Source organism: Labeo rohita, chromosome 16 (assembly GCF_022985175.1).
Source record: "Labeo rohita strain BAU-BD-2019 chromosome 16, IGBB_LRoh.1.0, whole genome shotgun sequence".
Classification (NCBI taxonomy): domain Eukaryota; kingdom Metazoa; phylum Chordata; class Actinopteri; order Cypriniformes; family Cyprinidae; genus Labeo; species Labeo rohita.
In genome coordinates this window covers 9,685,167-9,710,479 of record NC_066884.1, presented here as the reverse complement: position 1 = coordinate 9,710,479, position 25,313 = coordinate 9,685,167, and the positions used below count along the sequence as shown (strand labels likewise).

The following is a 25,313-nucleotide window of genomic DNA, read 5'->3' as shown; positions in this document are numbered from 1 at the left end:
AATGTTGATTACAATGTGGATAAAATGTTAAAATATTTACTGTTTCAAAACCATAGCTATATGGATGTGTAAAATTATAGCCAATCTTACCTTTGTTTTCATGACATTGCAATGGCTAAAATCGTAAAATGCCCATAAAAATGATGATTTAAAATGCTCTGCAGGTCAAATAGTTTGTAATACTTTTTAATAAGGTGCCATCAGTTAATGCACTTTAGTTAAAGTATTTTTAATTGTTAGTTTGCGTTAACCAATGTAGTTAAAGGGATAGTTCACTCATAATTTACTCACCTTCAAGCCATCCTAGGTGTATATGACTTTCTTCTTTCAGATGAATACAACTGGAGTTGTGAAAAGATCTTCTAAGCTTTATAATGGAAGTGAATGGGTGTTGAGATTTTGAAGTCCAATAAAGTGCATCCATCCATCATAAAAGTACTCCACATGCCTCCAGGGAGTTAATAAAGGCCTTCTGAAGCAAATCGATGCATTTGTGTAAGAAAAATATCTATATTTAATACTTTATAAACTCTAATCTCAAGCCTCTGCTAACTGTCGAACGAGAAGTGATTGGTGACTGGTCATGATACTAGCATATTCTCACTGGAGCTTACGCTATGCCTACGTCCTATATCCTAAGCCATATGCTTAGCGTAGTTAGCGGAGGCTAGAGATTATGGTTTATAAAGTTTTAAATATGAATGTTTTTCTTACACAAATGCATCAATTTGCTTCAGAAGGCCTTTATTAACTCCCTGGAGCCGTGTGGTGTACTTTTTATGATGAGTGGATGCACTTCATTGGTTTCGAAATCTCAACACCCATTCACTGCCATTATAAAGCTTGGAAGAGCCAGAACATTTTTTAATATAACTCTGATTGTATTAGTCTGAAAGAAGAAAGTCACATACACTTAGGATGGCTTGAAGTAAGAATTGCCCCTAAACTTAAAAGTGACTGAATCATGTCTGTGTAAAGTTATAATCAACTTTATCATGAAAAGCTTTAAAACGCGGTAACTTTTACACAGTATCTGCACAAGCATACCCAGAAGGCAGGTGACATAACTTCCTTGTTTACATGGAGCTCAGCAAGCGGTTTGCCAGACTGTTGTCTTGAAACAGCAGAAGAGCATAAACATCTCCTTCCTGTCGTCTGCATACGTTCCAAATGTCTGATGTTACAATCCATCCAGAAACAGTATAAACAAAAAGCTGTCCTCTACATACCTGAGTCCAGGTGTGTGACAACACCACTAACTTTCTTTGTATAAACAGTTCAAATATTGAAAAACTTTAATTCATATTATATTATAAGCCAGGTCAAATCACCACATTATTTTAGAAAACAATATGGTGAGGCCAATGTGGCCATTATTCACAGATGACGGGTATAAAAAAGATCTGTGCCTTGCTTAATCTCAACAGTTTATTCTAGTAAGGCATGGGAAAGCGCTTAACTGCTGCAGCTCATTTAACACACTGCCAAAACTTAATTAAAAAGAAAAAAAAAAAAGAGACATTCTAATGGGAAATTTAGTCACAACACAAGACACAAACAAATAATGTCTCGTAATGGAACAAATCAGATAGCCATAACATTACAGTCCCATTTTCACGTACATGGGTATTTAAGAGGCTTAATGTGCTGAATTTACTTGTTAATACAGTGAGACTTCCTCCAGCAGGGCCATTACGCTGCGGACATAATGCCCATCACGGGGCCGAACGATGTAGTGTTTGCTCTGTCATAAACACACAGACTCTCACACACACACTGAGCTCATGTGATCCAAAGACTGTAATATTGCCCAACATAGCCTATCACGCCTCAAGTATTGCCAAGACCGTGAAACAGTGAGCTCATCTATACCGTGGCCAAGAGCACCATTTGCCCTGTGGTAATGTCTACAACTAGTGGTGTGTAAAGAAACCAATATATAACAAGCCCTTTGTGTAACTGTGCATATGTTTGTGTGTTTAATTGGTGTTTTTGGTCATTTGATCATGATGAGTCTTCATCTTAAATGACTGGTTAAAAAATAAATATTATGACATCATTTGCTCACCTTCGTGTCATTCCAAACCTGTATGACCTTTTTTTTTTAACATAGAACAAGAAACAGAGTTACAAAAAGAAGTAATTTTAACACATCTGCAACCCTAGAGGATTAATCAGGAAAGCAACAATTTGTTGATAAATGGATATATAGATAGAATGATGGCTATAATAATGGAGAGAACAATACAATAATAGACTGAATAATAGATAGAATGATAAAATGAACAAATGAAACAAGATACACAGATAGCTGGAAAAAAACATTACTAAGACAGACAGAATAAACTATCAAAAAATATAGATCTGTAGAACTATAGAATGGTAAAATGAATGATAGAACTATAGAACAATAGAATAATAGAACGATAGAACGATAGATAGATAGATAGATGATATATAGAATGACAGATAGATAAAACAAGATAGAACGATAGATAAAAAATAGACAAAGGATAGATAGAGCGACAGAGCAATAGAACAATAGACAGAATGATAGAACAATAGAACGGCAGAACTATAGAAAATAGATAGATAGATAGACAGACAGACAGACAGACAGACAGACAGACAGACAGACAGACAGACAGACAGACAGACAGACAGACAGACAGACAGATAGATAAAATAATAGAATGACAGAACGATGGATAGATAGATAGATAGACAGATAGATAGATAGATAGACAGAGCAATAGATAGAACGATATGTAGAACGACAGATAGAATGATAGAACTATATATTGAAAGACAGATAGAACAATAGATAGAACGACAGAATGACAGAACGATAGAAAACGATAGAACGATAGATAAAAGGATAGAATGACAGATAGACAGGTAGAACGATAGATAGAACGATAGCTAGTACAATAGATGGAATGATAGAATGATAGAATAACAGAACAATAGACAGATAGAGCGATAGAGCAATAGAATGATAGATAGATAGATAGATAGATAGATAGATAGATAGATAGACATAGAATGACAGATACAAGATAGAACAAGATAGAACAATAGATAAAATAATAAACAGAATGATAGATAGAGCGACAGAGCAATAGAATGATAGACAGAATGATAGAACGATAGAACGACAGAACGACAGAACGATAGAAAACGATAGAATGATAGATAGATAAAACGACAGAATGACAGATAGAACGACAAATAGAGCGATAGAGTGATATATAGAACAATATATAGAACAATAGAATGACAGAACAATAGACAGATAGAGTGATAGAGCAATAGAACGATAGAACGATAGATAGATAGATAGATCCATAAGTCCATAATTTACATAATAAATAATAAATAATAGTTTATTATTTTAAAATGCCCAACTTTACAGCAGAAAAAAAATGTTTACAGCCTGGTACAAAAAGTGGTTTTGATCTATATAGTTAAATTTGCCCTTCATGTCAACTGTGAGGGGGGTGAATTTTTTTTATAACTCATCCGTTTAAATTATATTAAGCCTTAAAGTTCTGCATAATTTAGGGCGTGGCCACTTGAGTGACAGGTGGATTGCCGCTGCTGTCACCACCGTCGCGCTAGACGGACGTGGTTTCAGCAACCAGCTCCACCCACGTCCCGCCGCTTTGCCCATTTTCGATTATCCGGGAGTGACATGCAGTGACGCGATTCCAAGATGGCCACGGCCGACTCCCGCCCACTAAGAGCTTCAAAAACGCTCTTCAGAAACCTACGGGTGACGTCACGGACACTACATCCATATTTTTTACAGTCTATGGTTGTAAGGCCTCATGCACCGAACCGAGATGCCCGTACCATGACGGTTCGGTACGAATGTACTGTTACACCCTTAATAGATGTAGAATAATATCATCACAAGAACGACAGAACGGTAGAACAATGGAATGATAGACAGAATGATAGAATGATAGTCAATGGCTACCGTCAACCGCTTGTTCATCAACAGTCTTAAAAATTTAACAGAAGAAAGAAACTTCTGTCGTTCTATCTATCATCTATCGTTCTATTTTTCAGAATTTTCATTTGTGAGTAACCTATCCCTTTAATTCAAATCCACACTCTTGAATGAGCCAGTTCTTTAGCTCTCAGTTTTGCACCACCCTGGCGCATATTCAGACTTTAAAATCACTGGTGCTTGCATGTCATGTAACTGATCGCAACCTGCCAAGTAGTAATAAGCAAAAAATGCAAATAACATAAAAACGTTACGCTGTCTTTCTGTAAAAACTGAGACTTTCTTTCCGCTGTCAGTATGTAGCAATCAGCATGGAGTGCAGTATATCTACAGCTACAAAAGAGGCAGCACAGTTCTGTGTATTACATTATCAAACATTACTGGATGGATCTGTTGCACTTACAGCTCTATGATGCATCACAAATGGTTCTCCAGCGCTCTGTCAGGCCGTAACTATAGTTAACTGGCGAGCGCTTCAGTGAGCTCATATTTGCCTGACATTACAACAGCAGCTGCAGCTTAAGTCTCAGTGATGAGGTCATCCTTACTTGACATCTGGGTCCAAGACAGCTGTGTTTTGGCACATATAGAGCCTGTTCTGACGTAGCTGCCCAATACCGCACCCACAAACGGCTGGGTCAATGCCACATCGGTGTATATTCTTGGCTGAGATTTCCAGACACCATCATTCCCACTATGCATCAATCATTCGCTCATATCAAAATGATCAGCATCATCTGCGCCTCAGGTTCAAACACTGCTGCGTTGGGTTGCGTCTATGAGAGCTAGATCAAATGTAAAGAGAGGCATTAATCACTCGTGCTGGCCTTCTTGCAGCTGGCCTGCTCATCCGGTGGGAGATTTTTATGAATTATATCACTTTGATTTATTGCACGTCAAGAAATCAGGTCTATTGTTTCTTTTTCTTTATTATTATTATTTTTTTTTACAGCTCAAGAACAGGTCAACGTTAGTTCCTCCTGTGCTGTACATCCCGAGGGCGAGCATTGCAGGCAGCGAGATTTTTTTGAGAGGTGGAGTGAGAGGAAGTGAGGATCATTCATTTGTCTTTGTTTAGAGTGAGCTGCTCTTTGGAGCCAATCGATTTTGATTCCCGGCTAAGATTCTGCTCTAGTGCTGGCATAGAGCGAGGGAAGGCTTGCACGCATCGGCGAGGGTGAGAAATATGTGACGCAGACGCAGATGCTGGCCGTCTTTTTGAGTTAGCTCATCAAAGCAGACATTTCCATGAGATGTCCAGTGCTAACTGCTTGTGCAACAGACAGGAAGTAGGGTCAATCTGGTTATGCGACATAGTCCAATCTTCCAGACTATTAAGGAACTCCCTTCTCTCGCATTCTCTCGTACTCAGGCTGTTTCTCTCTCTAACTCTGTCTTTTCAGCCCGAGGAACATGCTGTTCCGCCAGTAGCAGCTGTTTGCACAACTCAGTCCCATATGGAATGATAACCAGTCATGGTTCTCCATCTGAAACGCTTTTGCCTTCCTTCAGTCCCTTAAAACAAAGCCCACACGGTGACCCTAAGAGAAAACCTCCAAATGTGTTTTGGAAGAAATGCGCAATGATGATGTGAAAAGTGGACCAAGCACAAGGTCATCGTGACACTGGATCATGTAGTGAGTGTTTACACAAGTGCCAAAATATTACTCACATCCAGTAAGAATGAACATATTTCATCTAGAGCGTACTTGTCACTTTATAGTTTAACAGTCTTGTGTATTCATTACAAATCAGTCTTATTTATAACATATTCTTGTTACAAATTAAATTACAATAAAATATAATTAAAAATTAATCATGAAGGATTAACGTTAAGGTAATTTAATTTCAATACAATTTAAATTATATAAGAATGTTTTATAATTAAAAATATATTATAAAATATAATTAAAGTAATTATTTGAATACTGAACAAATGCACATTAAATAACTTTGGCAGCAAAATATATAATTTAATATATGATTATAATACTATATGATATATATGTATAATACTATATAATTATAATACATATTATATGTTTAATATATAATGTAATTAATAACTTAAAAATAACTCTAAAAAATAAAAAAATTAAATGTATAATTTACAATAAAAATTTTAAATAAATATGTGTGTGTGCGCATTACATATTTATTATATCATTAATATATATATATTAATAGCATATATATTTAACATAAAACAGATAAATGCAATTAAAAAGTAAATATATTTTACAAAACTATAATTAAAATATCAATTAAAAATGATTCTACATGTTACGTAAATGCATTTAAAAAATAAAGCAAATTAAGTAATTCAATTTAAATATAATTTAAATAATATTAATATTATATATAAGAATGTTTTATAATTAAAATATAATATAAAATATAATTTAAATAATTATTTGAATACTGAACAAATCCATGTTAACTAAATTTACTATCTAGCCTTTTTATAATTTAATATATATTATATATATATATATATATATATATATATATATATATATATATATATATATATATATATATATATATAATTATAATATATATTATATGATTAATATATAACATTATTAATATAGAATTTAAAATGTCTTTTTTATAAAACTTCATAAATATATTTAATAACACAAGACAGATAAATATCATTAAAAAACGAAATATAGTGAGAATTATTTGTAATAAAAAATATCAATTAAGTATTATTTTGCATATTATGTAAATTCATTAAAAATAAAGCATGAAGGATTAACATTAAAATAATTTAATTTAATTATGATTTAAATAATATTATGTATAAGAATGTTTTATAATTAAATGTATAATATAAAACAATTTAAAATAATTATATTATATTAATTATTTATATTATAATTATATTAGTACTGAACAAATTATGGCAGCAAAACATATACAATATTTAATTAATATATAATTAAAATGTATTTTTTCAAATTTATAACATTTATAATAAAAATGTAACAAATGTATTGTGTGTATGTGTGTGCATATTACATATTTTATATAATATCATGAATATATTTAATAGCAAAACAGATACATATGATTAAAAATGTATATTTATATATATTTATATTATCATATATATTACACATTCGTGTATACACACACACACATGAATGTGTGATACATGTATGATATATGATTTTTTATATATATTATGTCTAAATATATTTAAAAATTATTTATATTTAAAATATCAATTGAATGCACTTTGACAAAAATGCAACTAAGCCACCAAAACATGTAAACAAAAACTAAACTAAGTCAGTCCCGAATGTACATTTGCAATCCTATCAAACCTTTTCAAACGAAAAGTAAAAAAATACCCATGTGACAAATCTATGATAAATCTCACAACTCCAGCAGCGCTTGTGAATAAACTTTTAAGCAGATGGAGTTATTATAAGAGTGTTGAAGGAAGTGGAAGATTTATTCGCTGTGGAAACGACAGTCAGATCGAGCTCTCATGAGAACGACACGTCTCCGTAATGGACGAGAACATCAGCGGCCATATCAGCTGTTAGTACAACTCGCTGCCCGAGATGGCGGAGATATGTAGACAGATCTCAGGCAGTAGTGAGGAATAACAACAGTGCTGGAGTGAGACAGGGCTACATGTGTATGACAGGGACAGAGGAGACACGGCAGCATCCGGATGTGTCTGTCTGTGTGCTTTCCTCTCTCTCCCCCCCCTCTCTCTCTCTCAAATCCTTTCATTTGTGAAATGAGACATTTGTGATGGTGTTTCTAGTGCTAACAGCTGGAGGGATGTGTTTCCTGCCTGATCAGTGGTCTGGATAGAGCTCTGGAGAATGGTTTGAAGCATGTGTACTACACCTTTCCTCTGGCCTTTGTGTGCCCTCATCTACAGAACAGAGGTGGCACGCACATGCATCTTGCAAATGCGCATTAGCATCATTATAAACAACAACAACTGCAACTCCTTGAGCTCTCGGCTTTCTTTTCGCTTTCTGTCTGGAGCCCAGCCCTCCAGCTCCTGAGTGCTCCCACTAAAAGCCCCTTTCCTTCCTCACACAGCTGCTAATGCACGGATAATGAGATTGGTGAGAGGCTGATAGAGGCTCAGAGATACTAACATTCTGACTACATCACCCATAATTCAATTGGGCCAGCTTGGCCGTCTTCCTTTTGTTTGCGAGCAGGAGGTTTTAAGGCCACACCACTCCCATATCCTCCTCCTTGTTTCTGGCTGTGTTTGGACTGGCATGCTATCATACAGAGGCATCACGCAGCTGTTTTTTTAAGGGGAACCAGTCGCAATTCTGGCCAGATTTGTGCCTTAAGTGAGAAAGAAACGCTTTTTAAAAACTTCATTTGCAAAAATATAACCAGAAGATACTAAATGGGATTACTGACCACAAACTTTATCTGACTTCACCTTTCATTTCAAATTAAAATATAAACATTAATACATTATTTGATGTTAAAAAAATAGGCAAAAGTAGATGAAGGATATACACTCATCTTTCACATATGAGGTAATCTCAGAATGCATTATAAATGTTGATTATAAATGTATTTTAATTTCATTCAGTATTCAAGCATTGCTAAAAGTAGTTAAATCTAATTAGAAACTAATTTTGTTAGCCAATACTTAGGGCCCTATGATTTCCGAACACACTGAACACATAAATATAATCTCCAGAAAACACAGAATTTAGTAAAAATAAAACCGAATTTGAGAAAAAATAAAAAGTATTTCACTGGGCCTTACAATGTTTTTGTTAAACTTAAATTGTTAATAAATTGTGTAAGTTTCATGATTTCAATTTAAATTAAAATGGAAAAAAAATAGAATTTAGTAAAAAAAAAAAAAAAAATCTGAAAAAAAAAAATAAATAAAACATATTTCATAAGGCCTTAAAATGTAATTTTTGTTAAACTTGGTGTTTTGTTAAACTTGGTGTTGGTAAATTGTGTAAGTTTCATGATTTCAATTCAAATTAAATTGAAAAAAAAAAAAGAGAGTTTGCTAAAAATAAAACATTTCATAGGGCCTTAAAGCTTAATTTTTGTTAAACTTAAATTGTTAAATTGTGTAGGATTTATGATTTCAGTTCAAATAAAACGGAAAAAAGACAGAATTTGGTAAAAATAAAACTGAATTTGAGAAAAAATATTATGTATTTCATAGGGCCTTAAAATGTCATTTTTGTCAAGCTTAAATTGTTATTAAATTGTGTACGTTTCATGATTTCAATTCACATGAAAATGGAAAAAAATGAATTTGATAAAAATAAAACTGAATTTGAGGAAAAAATAAAACGTATTTCATAGGGCCTTAAAATGGAATTTTTGTTAAACTTCAATTGTTGTCAAATTGTGTACATTTTTATGATTTCAAAATAAAACAAAAAAAGAAACAGAGTTTAGTAAAAATAAAATTGAATTTGAGAAAAAAATAAAATGTAAATCACAGGACCATAAATAAAAAAAAAATAATAATAAATAAAACCGAATTGGAGAAAAAAAATATTTCATAGGGCCTTAAATGCATTATTTATGTATTTAATGTACATTTATGTTCAAATGTATGGTGTCAGATTTTTGTAAAGAAATTAACAGTTTTATTCAACAAGTATTGATGAAAGGTAAAAGATTTCTTTTTCTATTGCAGCTAAAACAGTAAAAGAATATTTTTTTTAAATGATAATAATATTTCATAATATTACAGTTTTTACTGTAATCTTGATTAAATAAACAAAGCTTTAGTGAGTATAAGAACCGAAATATGCAACACAGCAAGGTCTTATGACAATATACTGTGTTTGAAATGTTTATTGTTGCATAACATGCAGTTTTCCCTTAGGGTAGTGTATTCTCAGTACATAGTATTCCAACCTCCGGTCAAAAAAAAGCCGGTAATTTAAGCATTAAAAAACACTATTGAGAACAACAAAGTAGAGGCAGCCCACACATTAGGGATGTTTGGATAGATCATTATGGTTTAATCAACCCATTAGAAACGCAAAAAAAATGCGGTTAAAAAAAGAAAACCCAAACAGGGAGAATTTCTCTGAAAAAACGAGTCCAGATCCCAGATAACCCTTTATAAAAGAATAAAGCTTTGAATTACAAAATCCCAAGAACAAGACATTGGCAACAGGCCTTCATGGCTCAATTTCATATTGGACTCTACCGGCGTGCCTGTTTTTCTTTTTTTTTTTTTTTTTTTTTTCGACGCAATATCGCAGGCAAGAGGAAGGCGCATTATGTTATACAAATCATCTGTGAGTGAAAGGGAGTGAGAAGCCACCATTTTATATAACCGGAATGCGCCTGGTGCTTATTGCTTCCCGAGCCCATTTCATTGTGTCGCAATAGATCTCGTTTATGCTTTCGCTGTCCTGTGCTCTGCTTTGTCCATTACTTTCCCCGGCGAGACAACTACAAAAAAACAAGGCATCTGTTTTCAATCACTGTGGGCCCACACCAAAACCGAACGGCAACAACACAACACACACCACACACACAGACGGTGAACCCGTGGAGAGGGAAACACACTTCACAGAACATTTAGGAAATGGGAATTTGATGTCAATGGTGGAAGACAAAGAGCAATCACATCTTTCCTTTCTCTTTCTTCCCCCGCTCTTTCCGGCCCCATAACGAGAAGAAGAATCTCAAAGCGACGGAGGTTGGATTTTTAAACACGACATGGTGTTGGATTTCAGTGGTTTGCCTTTATTATACATAAAGTATGTACACTTAGGGGAGAAAAGGAACATTATATTTCTCAGCTCGTCCATTTTTAGCCTGGCTGAGTGACTTGTGCTAAGAACATTTAGGAACAGTTAGGAAGTGCTATTCTGCGCTATGCTTTGCTAAGCAACTACAAAAGGTAATTCACTTGTATGCAGACTTAATGCAACTTCTTTGTCTTTGGCTTAGCATATCCCCTGAGAACAGTGAATGCTAACAAATAAGAAAGCGTTCCCATAGCAAACTAAATAAATAGTAACAACTCAGGACTGATGTTAGAGCCATCAAATGCAATAATAAATAAAAGATTTCACATTCTACAGGATTTTAAAAGATTAGCATCATCATAAGTACTGCTCATATGTACTACTTTTTTTAAAGCTAAGGAAAGGTGTGCTTTTTACATTACTTAGTTATCAAACTTACATTTTCATCTGGCAAATGATAAAATAGGAAAAAAAACACTAAAGGACAGTACATTAGTGTTAGTATGAATGTGTGTGTGTGTGTGTGTGAGCGTGTGTGTTTATATATATATATATATATATATATATTAGCTAATAGAAATGAACAGAAATGTGCTAAAAATGACATTCTATCTATATACATATATATATTTTAATACAATAAAATATATATATACATATTAAATTATTGTATTATTAAATGATTATATGCATACATATATGTAGATATATTTTATTGTATTGTTTATGAAAACAAACACTTTTATTTGGGATGCGATTACCCATGATTAATCTTTTGACAGCAATACTTTCAATACTCTGAAAGAATATTTATCTGTTGTTAATAAATATGTTCATGATATCATATATTATATATTATATATATTTATATATAACAATACAATAATATAATCAATAAAAACAAATAGTTTTGTATGTTTTTTTTGTACTTATATCATTATTTATATATATGATTCATTCTTGTATTATTATATGCATAAAATATAAAAATGTAGATACATTTTATTGTATTGTTATTATATATATATATATATAACTATAAAATGTGTGTGTATATCTATATATTATTTAATTATATTTTTATATATATATATATATACACATGATTCATTATTTTACTATTATATGTATATACATTTTTTGTGTTATATATATATATATATATAAAAAAACTATAAAATGTGTGTGTATATATATATTATTTAATTATATTTTATATATATATATATATAAATGCATTTAAAATTGATAACACACACAAAATTATATATATATATAATTTGTGTGTGTGTTTTTATCAATTTTAAATGCATTTATATATATATATATATATATATATATATATATAAAAATATAATATAATATAATATACATACATATATATATGTATATATGTATATATTTTTAATATACATATATATATATATATATATATACTTTTAAAGTACTAATATGTACCTTTAAGGTACTTATATGTACTGTTTAGGGGTAGGTTAGGTACAAAAATGTACCTTTTCACTTTTGTACCTTAGGGTAGCGCCCCAGCGACATAACTGTACCTTTTTTTCTGAGAGTGTATAATGCTGCTGTACTTTTATTTTCACTTTTTAGGTTTGAAATCGTAAATCATGAAATTTGAAATCATGAAATCATGACAAAAACGCCAATATTGTTCATCTTAAAATACAGGGAACCCTAGCAACCCTCATAACACCTAAGCAACCTAACTGCAACACCTCAGCACCCACCCTAGCATCATGTCAGTGCTTTTTTCCCTGGGTGAGCACCACGCATATTCTACAGAAAAGAACAAAAATCTAGTTTAATACAGTAGCTGGATAAAAATTGAAAGCTAGATTCGGGCAATTCAGCTAAACTGGTGTGCTCCAAGGTTTCCTAACACTCAGGCTAGACATAAATTTGTCTGTGTGTGTGTGTGTGTGTGAGAGTGTGTATGTGTGTGGAAGACCTGCCAGTCACCCAGCAGTAGGAATCTTTGCGACAGGTGCAGCTCAGACTCCCACAGCGTAATTCACGTCTGGGCTTAAGGTGTGATGGGGACTGGCAAACACACACACACACACACACACACACACACATACACTCTAATTACCAACCTGACCTTGGTTAGGTTATTACGAACACTTTCTACTGCAGGGAACGCTTTTCCCTGCAACTTTTTGGGCCGAATGAAAACATGAATGAGGAAACCACTGAGGTTATGTGAAGAAACGATAAGTCCCCTCACAGCAGACAGAAAGGGGAAACAATTTAACTTCAATTTGAAGTTGTTGCACTGGTTTATTCACACGAGGTGTCCGTGAGGATGGAAAGGCCCTCTTCTTTAAGGAGCAATTATTCACCCTCATTTAGCGCTACCGGAACGCCATGATATGCGCAAAATTGAGAACGGAGAAGAATGAGAGCATTTTCCACACTTCCCCTCATATAATACCCTGAGGGAATTTTTTCCGCCTCCTGCTATACGGCTATATTAAAAACAAAACCATTTTTAAGCTTGAGAATATGCTTCAAGTAAGCAATGCTACTAAGTCATGAAGGTAATACAATTACAGTTCGCAAAGACATGTAAATACACACCCGTGCACACAATGCAAATCTCTATGCAGGCATTAAAAATAAGACCTTCGCTTGCACGCACACACACCCTCATAATACTATCTGAGTGTTCACAGTTATTCAGATGGCCCGGGGAAAGAAATCATAATGGAAGCCAAAGGTGCAGCAAAACCTTTAATATTACCACTTTGCTGCTGTTCATAAAAAGCCAAGGACCAACTGGACTCACACACACTCATTCAGACAGACTAGTTTAATCCAGCAGTTACATAATGTAATGCTAATGAGGACATTCAAACATGTCTAGCCATCTAAAGCTGTTAAATTACAGAAAGATGACCTCAGTATCAATAAAAGATTACTAACATTACATTTTACAATGCTAATGGCTAACATTTCAAGTATTGATTCGACTCGAGAGCGAATTTTCATTTACATTTTTATAGCCTCATCACGCAACACCAAAAAGTCTAGTCTTGGATTTACATATTCAAAACTCTGACGCTGGCCCTCAGGATAACCGCTGAAACAGCACTCCTACAGGTTTACGTTCCCTCCCATCCACAGCAGTCAATGCCCCCAAGCTGGTTCCATCAAACCGAGGTACAAATTCACTTTCCAGAACCTTCACTTTGTGCTGGGTGATATGAAATTGTTCATATCAGCAGATATCGATAATTATTGCATTAAATTTCAAATCTTTATTGCCTTCAAGTTTAAAGGCAGATTTTTGCTCCTAAGTGAAAGCTAAACTCTTTATGGGCAGAATAAACATGACAAAGGCTACGTACACACTGCAGCTAAATTTGCTGCTTAAATCGAGTTCTGTATGCACATAATTCACTAAAATACGGGAGTGACAACCACATTCGACAACCGTATTAACTCTCGAAAAATACAGGTAGTAACAATTTACAGAAATTTTATGCAGTGTGTACGAAAACTGAACAACTTGTTTTTAATGACATATTTGAATGTCTGTATGTGAGACGCAAGAGTCTTAAAGGGGTCATATGATGTTTCTAAAAAGAACATTATTTTGTGCATTTTGTGTATTTGGTGTAAAGCAATGCGTTTACGCAGTCTGAGGTTCAAAAAACACATTATTTTCCACATACTGTACATTATTGATGCTCCTCTCTGTCCCGCCTTTCTGAAACTCATCAATTTTTACAAAGCTCACTGTTCTGAAAGCATGGTATGCTTTGATTAGCCAGCTATTTAATGCTTTGTGATTGGCCAAATACCTCAAGCATGTGATGGAAATGTTACGCCCCTTACCATGTTGCGATGCCGTGTCTCGGCGCGACGAGACAAAAACAATAAAACTCATTATAAATGATAAATTTATTGCATCCAGTGAGGACATAGTTACCGATTACAATGACCCATACTGTCTTTTTACGTGTTGTGTTGCGTTGCTACACGCCGCGTAAACATAATACCATGTCTGCATTTGTGATCGTAGAAATGACAAACAAACAGCACTACTCTATACTGCTCAAAACTCGTGTTTAAATAACCAGTAGCAAATTCTTTAAATATGAAAACGTACTTACAGGCTGTGAGTCAGAAGCGCCAGACTGTCCTTGCAACGTTGGAATTGCCCCACTTTATAGTGTGCACAGCCGGCATTGTAGGCTATTCTCCCAGGTTCAGGAAACAATCCTCAGTAAAATGTGCTGCACACACTTGTATATTTTTGTTGTACTGTTATGGAACAGTGCTAACTTAACTTAACCACTGATTTCTAGTTGTGTACTCATTTGGAAGGCCAAACAAAGTAATTTCACTTTGGCAACGAAACACAGGAAATCTTCAAGAATTGGCTAAAAACACATCTCTTCGATCTTTATTTAAGCCTCTAACTCTAGCACTCTCTATTCTAATTCTATTCTTTAAAAAAATAAAAATAAAATAAAAAAAAACTTGCCCTTTTAGACCTATACTCTATTAATTTACTTACTGCTCGTTTTATTAAAAAAATTAACACTAGGTTCTCTGTTCTTTTTTTAAAGCCTCTAACACTAGCTTGCTTTTTCTTGTTCTATTTTATCTGTTTTCTTTTTGTTTATTATATAATTTTAAAAAACTTTGCTACGTCTATTGCATTAGACTTATAGTCATAGCACTTGCATGTTATTGCACCGTTTTGATTGCTTCCATTGTCCTCTATTGTAAGTCTGCTAAATGTCTAAATGTAATGTAAATGTAAATTGCTGAATACGTAATGCAATTAATTTACTGCCTTAGATGCAGCCATTCTAATGATCGACAAAACACAGATCTCCATCATTCGCTTGTCAAAAACCTTGTTAACTCCATTTGAGCATGATTCTCAGAAAATGTTAAGTGCAAGTGTCTGATCATATATAAAGCCACAACGCCAACTCTGATGACGCATTGTTTGAATATTGGGGGAAAAAACTTAATTTTGTAAATAAGTCATGCTGTTTCGTTCCGCTTTTGGGGCATTATTGAAGAAATTATATCACAATAATTATCATCATCGTTTTATAGCCCAGTCCCTTACTGGGTCCATTACAACCTTTAAAAATGGCTAAAGACTAACTGAGTGCCAACTTTGGTTCTCTCTTTTCTCTCTGTTCTGCTGTTGAACTTCTATCCTAGTTTCTGCAATTTACTCTTGCAAGGTGAAACAGCAAAATATGTATGAATATTGTTTTATAATTTATAATCAAGTCCCTAATTGCTTTTATAAAAGTTAAATGTAAATGTAAATGTGGACATCCTGGAATGTACAGATTGTTTTATAGCAGCTGAGGCAAAAACTGATGGTATGACAATATACAATAAACACACATACGCCCTAATCGGACAGGACTTGTTTTTATCCACGAGACAAGTCAGGTAAGTTTGTGTTCCACAAAGACATACTTTGTGATTTTAATCCGGTCCGATTTGAGCAAATCTGTGTTTTCCTCATACAACAAAACCTAAAAATTAAAAAGGAAATTACCTGAAGTTTTTCGGCTAACTCCTCTGAGAAATCGAATCCCATCCAGACAGGAATGTCTGTGATTATGGTACATTATTTTCACAGTGATTCTCCTCATTATTTTGACATTAGTTGAACACGGTGGAATTTCTCATTGCAATACCTGGTGTACCTTCGTTATGAATTTCTGCAAACTTTTTCAGTAAAATTGGTGGTTTAAAGGAGAAGTCCACCTCCAGAACAAACATTTACAGATAATCTACTCACTCCCCTGTCATCCAAGATGTTCATGTCTTTCTTTCTTCAGCCGTAAAAAGAAATTATGTTTTTTGAGGGAAACATTTCAGGATTTTTCTCCATATAATGGACTTCTATGGTGCCCCGATTTTGAACTTCCAAACTGCAGTTTAAATGCAGCTCCAAACGATCCCAAATGCGGTTGTAAATGATCCCAGCCAAGGAAAAAGGGTCTTATCTAGCGAAACGATCGGTTATTATCATTTAAAAAATACAATTTAAATACTTTTTAATCTCAAAAGCTCATCTTGTCTTGCTCTCCCTGAACTCTGTATTATGGTTCAAGACAGTAAGGGTATGTTGAAAAACTCCAATCGTATTTTCTCCCTCAACGTCATTTCAAAACCATCCTACATCACTGCAGAAGTACCGACCCAGTCTTTGCAAAGTGAACAAGCAAAGAAGATCAAACACCTTTAACAAAAAAGGTAAAACAGTGATACAAGACGATTTTGAAGTTGAGGGAGAACATGAGATGGGAGTTTTTCGACATACCCTAACTGTCATGAACCGGAACAAAAACAGTCCAGGCAGAGCAAGACAAGACGAGCATATGACATTAAAAAGTATATGAATTGTGTTATTTTTATGAAAATAACCGATTGTTTCGCTAGATAAGACCCTTCTTCCTCGGCTGGGATTGTTTACAACCGCATTTGGGATCGTTTAAAGCCGCATTTTGGAAGTTCAAAATCGGGGCACCATACCAGTCCATGTTATGGAGAAAAATCCTGAAATGTTTCCCTCAAAAACATCATTTCTTTATGGCTGAAGAAAGAAAGACATGAACATCTTGGATGACAAGGGGGTGAGTTCTGGAAGTGGACTTCTCCTTTAAGTACTGCTGTCATCCCGTCTGAGGTAAATAAGCGAATTAAATCAAGAAGCAGAGTCAGAACACCAAAACTGCTCAGATTGGCCACATCAGGTACAAGTATACAATTATACCTTTTGTTCATCATATAATGCTATAACTAAAAAAGGTCTTATTTAAATGGGTTTTATAATGCAATCCCAATCCTGTCCGAATCAGTAAACCAACTGAACCTAAAACCTAAACATTCTCTGTTTCCAAGAGAATTTAATCTTTTCCAAACTGCGCTGTGCACCCACAAAAATAACAAAAACAACAACAGACTTTCTGGTATCCAGGTGCAATCTGTCTAAATGGCAACTCTGAATTTTTCCCAGTAATGACAAAGTAGGCCACACAACGTCTTTGATCTTTTCTTTTCTTTCATTTGTTCCTTGTCTATCACGGAAAAAAGAAATTTCAGAAAACAATACAACACACCAATAGCATTCAAATAAAGAGCCCTCAAACGGAGACTCTGAAAACATTTGACATTTTACATGATGGTTCTATTCCATTCGCCAATGTAGAAAGATTCTGGCAAAAATGAGTTTACGCAGGGTGGAAACTCAAAACCCAAACTCTCTTGGGAAATAAACACACACACAGAGACATCAATGCGCACACAAACATGCATTACCAGCAGGCATGTGGATACACAAAGGGTGTGTGGAGATGTTCAGATGTGAAGGACATGTCTGCAGGCAAACACTCAAATAATTCGCACACGCACACACTTTCTTTACTTCCCTTGTGTCGATTATACAGTTAACGTATGTGCAACAATTTACATAAATACTGCCTCATGAATAATTCATCTCCTCACAATTACAGTATTCCATACTAGCACCTCATTATGGCATCATAATTATAACGCATTCCTGCCAAACAAATTCCCTGCCTGATGCAAACTAGTTTTGTTTGTTTAAACGTGACATATAAAAGTCTTACTTTTCAGGAAAGACTTTATTATCTGTTTAAGTGGTAACAGACGTTGTGTGAAGCTAATTTAGAGAAAATCAGACACAATAAGAACGTCACAGAAGGAAACAAGAACAAAAAGGACTGGACGTTTGACAACAATCCACATAATGAGGTTATGAAATCCAAAACAAAAACCCACAACAACTTACATATATTCAATTTGCATCGCTCTGTGGCATTCATGCGTATATTTCTGTCCCATAAATATTTCAACACTTAAGTATTCTGCAAGCCTCTGAGGTGCATTTCATTGTGAAATATTACATTTGCAATATTCTAAAGGAGAACGTGAACCCTAAATGGGTTTGTTTGCATCTTTGCGTCTTGTATTCTCACAAACATGTCTCTTCTACAACAAACATGGCTCAAATTTTGACCCACAATCTAAACTGCATGTCTACTATGCAGACGTTCTCCACAGGAGAAGCTTGATACACTGGTGAAATAAGTTTAAGAGGCTAGTTTTGTGGCTCAGAGGCACTGTTAAAGTGAGAGAATTCTTAATGAAAACAGGTTTAATAGGGCAGAGGGAAACTCTTCGATTGCGCTCCTGTTTAATTTAATGAGCCTTAAGCCAGGCGATTTAGTTCTTTTAATTGCCCTTCTCTCATTGTTAAAAAGACGTATGTGGCCATCTTCCACAGAGTAAATTCCTCTGAATAACAGTTTAGTTTTTTACAGTATGTTTCTTCCACCCAGGAAGGGCTCAACGGTACTCTGTTCCACTTGAATTTCACTAAAAATATCACAGCACAGTGAAAATTTAATTTGAAATAACTTAAGATGTTTAGATTACACAGCTACTTCATATGAATTCATATTCAGACAGAGAAAGTAAACTGAGCATCAGCTCTGACTGTTTTAATAACGCAGGTACTGGTGGGCGAGAAACTTGCTGATTGGCTTATGCTACATACCAATCACTATTTATCCTCCAGATCGGCTAATCAGATTGGTTCTCCTTCACAAAACTCAGCACTTTCAAATGTTTAGCTCAGAAAAGCAACTGAAATTAGACTTTAATATCAACAAAATTGATAGTATTTATATTTAAATTAATATTTTATCTTGTTTTCCAGTAAAAAAAAAAAAAGCAAACATTATTGAAACAAGATGCAGTACATTTACTTCAGAAGCAAATTCACATAAGATATAAAAATATACATTCAAACATGTGAGCTTTGTGATTGAAAGAAGTAACAAAATCTTGCCAAGAATTAAAAAAATATATATATATATATATAGAGAGAGAGAGAGAGAGAGAGAGAGAGAGAGAGAGAGAAATATATAATTTCATAATGTATAACCATATTTTGTTTATATTTTTTTGACTGAACTATCTCAAAGATTTTAAATGTTTTTTTTTTAAAGAAAAATTATACTTGCAAAGGATGCATTTATTTAATCAAAATATCTGGTAAAGCGTAATATTGAAGTATATATATATATATATATATATATATATATATATATATATATATATATTTGTTTACATATTTATAATATTTTTTTCATAAGTAATTAATTTCTACTGATTATTTAATTTATTAAATTATTATATATATATAATAATTAATAATGTAAATTGATAAATAGATAGATAGATAGATAGATAGATAGCATATTTTGTAATATGAATTTTTAATGTATTTTTTATTTGTTATATCTTTGACTCAACTTATCTCTGTCAGATTTTTTTTCTTTAAGAAAAGATCATACTCACAAAGTATGCATTTATTTGATCAAAAAAATCTGGTAAACTGTAATATTTAATTATTATTGAATTACTGAGTTAGTATTTCAAGTTTATATAACTGTTTATTTATATTCTAATATATTTTAAAATGTAATTTATTTCTGTGATGGCAAAGCTGAATTTTTAGTCTTCAGTGTCACATGACCCATCAGAAATTATTATAATATGCTTATCTGAAAAAAAAAAAAAAAAAAAAAAAAAAAAAATCTAATAAATATATCAAATACATATATATAATTAATAGCATTTAATGTGTCCATACATAACAATACAATACTGGGTACAACTATTCAGTTTCTAATTAGATTTAATTATTTTTACTTAATGAAGAATGGAATTTAAATATATATTTGTAATTAACATTTCATAAATCAATATATTTAAACATTCTTCTGGGACTGACTCATCTTTGAAGGATTTTGGCCCATGAAATAAGGTATCTTAGAAGGCAGCAGTTCACTAGGTTTTGGAACAGAGCCTGTGAATGGCCTCCAAAATGATTAACCAATTCTTACCAATTAGATGCAGATTTGGAAAACAGTTTCAGTTCTGAAAGCTGAGCACAGTAAAACAATGCCCAGGGTTCAATACAAGTTAAACTCAATCATCAGTATTTGTAGCATAAATGCATTGAGTCAAATTTTGGGAAAGAGTACAAGTTTTGTGGAACTTCTGTGGAAATCGGCGTTACGCAACAAAGGCTGTCGATTGAGTTTAATTTAAATGGTAAATTCTCTTACTCTGGCCACACATGCAAACATGAGTGAAAACACTGTCTTTCTCTCTCTCACTCCCCACCTCCCTCTCCTCCTCTCTGTAAGATGACCTGTCTGTTTCATACGAGGCCTGCTGCGTTGCAGAGAGCTCTGACAGGCATGCATTTAAATGGGATTTCAGATACACAAACCATCTGCATCCTGACAGCCTGCAAGCTTATGAATATTAGAGGACAGATGCTTTAAACAACTGTGCGTGAGTCTGAATGCACACGCTGGACATCGAGCTACATGAGTCCATTTCCACCACTTCCAGATAATCATACGTATACGTCCTCCACAGATGTTTACCACCGCAGCCGTCATCATCAACATCTTCCCTATAATCATTATCACCATCAGGGACACCATAATTAGAGCAACAACATACACTGTATCCTGATTCCTTTATGCCGGAAAAAAAAAAAAAAATTAACCAGGTTTAGACGTGGCGTAAAGCCGAGCTTACCTTTGCCATCTGTGCCTGCACGCCACTGGCCTTGAGGGACGCTACAGCTTTCTGTGCCGCCGCCGGACTGTCGAAATCCACAAAGCCATATCCTACACACACACATGTACAGAATAAAAGTGAGATAAGAGTTATTTATACACATTATAACACACATATCTTAGTGTTTTGGCCAAAAACTCAAGAATTCCTTATCAGACATTAATCAGACATTATCAGACACATTTATCAGATTTAAAATTCAAGGGTCAAAACAAGACCGCTCCGTTGTTTGTCTTATCACGCTGATCGTGGCGACACAAGAGAGTCTGCATGTTTGAGCACAGCCGCTTGTGTCTGAGTGTGGGTTTGTGTGTGCGCTTGGGGAGACAGGAAACGGCCATTTTGTTCAAGGCTCATGCTTGTCAACTATTTCCTCAGTAACAGGACAGAGAAGGATTCAGCCTGACCTCACCCCTGCTGGAAAATCCAGCTTAAAGAAAGAGTTCAGCCAAAAAAACGAACATTCTGTTATTATTTACTCGCCCTTATTTCATTCCAATAGAGCCCTTTCTTGGAACGCAAAAGGTGCATTTTTGACATGCACTGTACGCTGGCCACTCTTTTTATACCCCATAATTAATAGAATTCTGGATACTGTGCATGAATTTTAGTTTTTCTCTTTGTACACATGCATGTACTTACCTGTACATATGCATGTATAAAGTGAAAAACTATAATTCATGCAACTATATTCCAAGTCTTTAAAGTCATGCAACAGCTTGGAGTGATGAACATCAAAATGTACGTTTATTTACTGCTCTCATTACCACTTTCATGAAAGAATTCATGTTGAATGTTTCATGAATGGAACATCTTTTTGAGTTGTTTGTATGTTTGTGAACTGGATCAACTGATTTATTGAACTGAATGAGTTTTTCTCAAATCAAACTGATGCTGAACTCACTGACTCAGTGATCGGGGTTGTAGCAGTTAGCAGCTAACTGGATGGGAAAATTAACATTTAATAACGACTCAAAATTTAGTTCCTCACACAAAGCTACTGTATGAATTCAGAGGATTTGGAATATAGAGCACAAGCAGTATGGACTACTTTTGTGAGACTATTTTGATATGTTGATGCTATTTGAAACATGGAAAACAATTTGTTTTCTTGGTTTACTAAATCATGTGCACGATTTACTAATACATTCCCTCAGTTTACTAAATCGTGTGCATGATTTACTAATTCGTTCCCTTGTTTTAAGTAAATTGTGCGCGATATAAAAATTCTTTCACTCATTTTAAATAAATCACGCACACAAAATAATAAATCGTCTTACTTCCTGTCTGCATTTACAGTCGGTAAAACAAGGGAACAAATTAGTAAATTGTGTGCAGGATTTAGTAAACCGAGGGAACAAATGAGTAAATTGTGCACAAAATTTAGTAAACCAAGGGTACAAATTAGTAAATCATGAACACAATTTAATAAACCAAGGGAACAAATTAGTAAATTGTGTGCAGGATTCAGTGAACCGAGGGTACAAATTAGTAAATCATGTGCACAATTAAGTAAACTAAAGGAATGAATTAGTAAATTGTGCAAAGGATTTAGTAAACCAAGGATACAAATTAGCAAGTCATGTGCACGATTTAGTAAACCAAGGAACAAATTAGTAAATTGTGCAAAACGATTAAGAAACCGATGGCACAAATTTGTAAATTGTGTACACGATTTAGTAAACCAAGGTAACAAATTTGTAAATCGTGCACACGATTTAGTAAACCGAGGTAACAAATTAGTAAATCGTGCACACTACTTAGTAAACCAAAGTAACAAATTTGTAAATTGTGCACACCATTTAGTAAACCGAGGGAACAAATGAGTAAATCGTGCACAGGATTTAGTAAACCAAGGTAACAAATTAGTAAATCGTGCACACGATTTAGTAAATCGATGGAACAAATTAGTAAATCGTGCACAGGATTTAGTAAACCAAGGTAACAAATTAGTAAATAGTGCACAGGATTTAGTAAACCAAGGTAACAAATTAGTAAATCGTGCACACGATTTAGTAAATCGAGGGTACAAATTAGTAAATCGTGCACAGGATTTAGTAAACCAAGGTAACAAATTAGTAAATCGTGTACACAATTTAGTAAACCGAGAGAACAAATTACTTTTTTTCCTGCATGTCATGTGTGGGGCTCTGTAAAAAAAAAAAAAAAAAAAAAAATTCCAGAACGTACTGATAAGCAAACAGAAATCATGACTATAAAAATAGTAGGGCTGACATTAGACAGTTATAATGGGTTCCCACATGGAGCCATTAAATTTATTTGAAGTATAATAATTAATAAATTATTGTTAATTTGTTAATACTAATATTGTGGAATTGTGGTTAATATAGAAAATGTATGTGTGTATGTATAAATGTATATGGGGTCTGGTCAACTGGCTAATAGGCAGCTTAGACCAGTTTGAAAACAGTTTGCATGCTTCAAAACACAGCTACTAGTCCAGCAGGGTCCATTCCGCCACCCAGCTTTTTAACCAAACATTTCTTTGGCAGCAAGCGAGAGAGAAGATCCATGACTTCCTTTACGACGAATCCGTAATAAACACTGCAGTGGCGGAGGTTCTTAAAGACCCTCAGTACATTTGAGGCACATCTGAGGCAGTGTGTCTTCATTCGGCGGAGGCATTCTCACCATAAGCCTCTCTAAACTCTAAACACACACACTCTCAAAGCCTGACTGACATTTGAAACCACAGATGGCAGAACGCAGAGCTTTGGAGAGGCCGCGAACGGTTGAGGCCAACAGCTCTATATGCCAGACATATGTGTTCATTTACGCACGCACACACACCTTACATATAGAACAACACGCCATCCGCTTTGAAGCCTCCCAGTAAACATGGAAGCTAGAAGGAGAGGCAAGATCTCTACAGCAGAGAACTGAGCCATCCAGATGTTCCAAAGACTGCAGATGTTTCATAAGCCTAAGAAAACACAGCATGTGTGTGAAAAAGGATTTCCAGTAGACTGTTCTTGATCCAGAGAGAGGAACACTTCTGGTTTGAGAGATCGCTGCGAGCATTCCTGAGGTCACTGACCAAAAGAGCTAAACAGCAGCCATCAGGAAGTGGGCTGAGAAAGAGGTTTCGAGTTGAAGAATGCAGGGATCAATTCCTATTAACAACGTGACGCCCAGAACCGGAACAGGCCTGAAAAAAAGCTCGACAGAGAGGTAAAAAAAGATAAAAGAGCGCATGTTTGTGCGTAGACATCACGCATATGAGGTTTTGGCAGGAAGTGTTTTGGAAGCTTTACGTAATTAAATCCATAAATACAAATACGCCTCAAATGAGAGTGCGTATTCTCTCGCTTGCTTTTCTCTCTCTCCGTTTTTTCTCCTCGGATGTCAAAACTGTGGAAAAAAAGATCTCCTTCCTCTGCACATAATTCCAATTAGAAAAGGAAAGCGAGGTACTGAAAGAGAGAGCTTGTCGGTGTGCTCGTGCGTTGTACAACACACAAATATTTACGCTCACTCCGTTTAATGAGAGGCTCGTGATTGAGTCAAAGAGAAAATCAAACACACCCTCGACGTTGCCCGCAACCCCCACCACTGTCACCCGCTCCATCTGTCATTGTGGACAAGGGGAAAAAAACAGCTGTCTGAAACCGAAAATGTGTCTTTTTTTGCACAAACAAGTTTGCAATTACCCAGTCTAGCTGCCTAATGCAAAACACACAAAGTAAACATGCGATTAAACGTGTGTTTAACGAACAGCCAACAATCCATGTAAGAATTGTGATTGACGACGTTGCAGGGCTTGATAACTTACGAATGATCTCCAGAAGCAAACGGACCGAACAAACTTGATTGTAAACAACCCTCTATCATACGGG

The 25,313-nt window shown here is 34.5% G+C and overlaps 1 protein-coding gene across 3 annotated transcripts in view; it reads right to left on the bottom strand.

Moving 5' to 3' along the window:
• The window catches only part of rbms3 (RNA binding motif, single stranded interacting protein), a 185,126-nt gene that overhangs the window by 102,089 nt on the left and 57,724 nt on the right, over positions 1–25,313 (bottom strand). For all 3 annotated transcript variants that reach the window (XM_051131629.1, XM_051131630.1, XM_051131631.1), the window contains exon 4: positions 21,415–21,506. In XM_051131629.1, the coding sequence (XP_050987586.1) occupies positions 21,415–21,506 (92 nt within the window). The remainder of the gene's footprint in view (positions 1–21,414; positions 21,507–25,313) is intronic.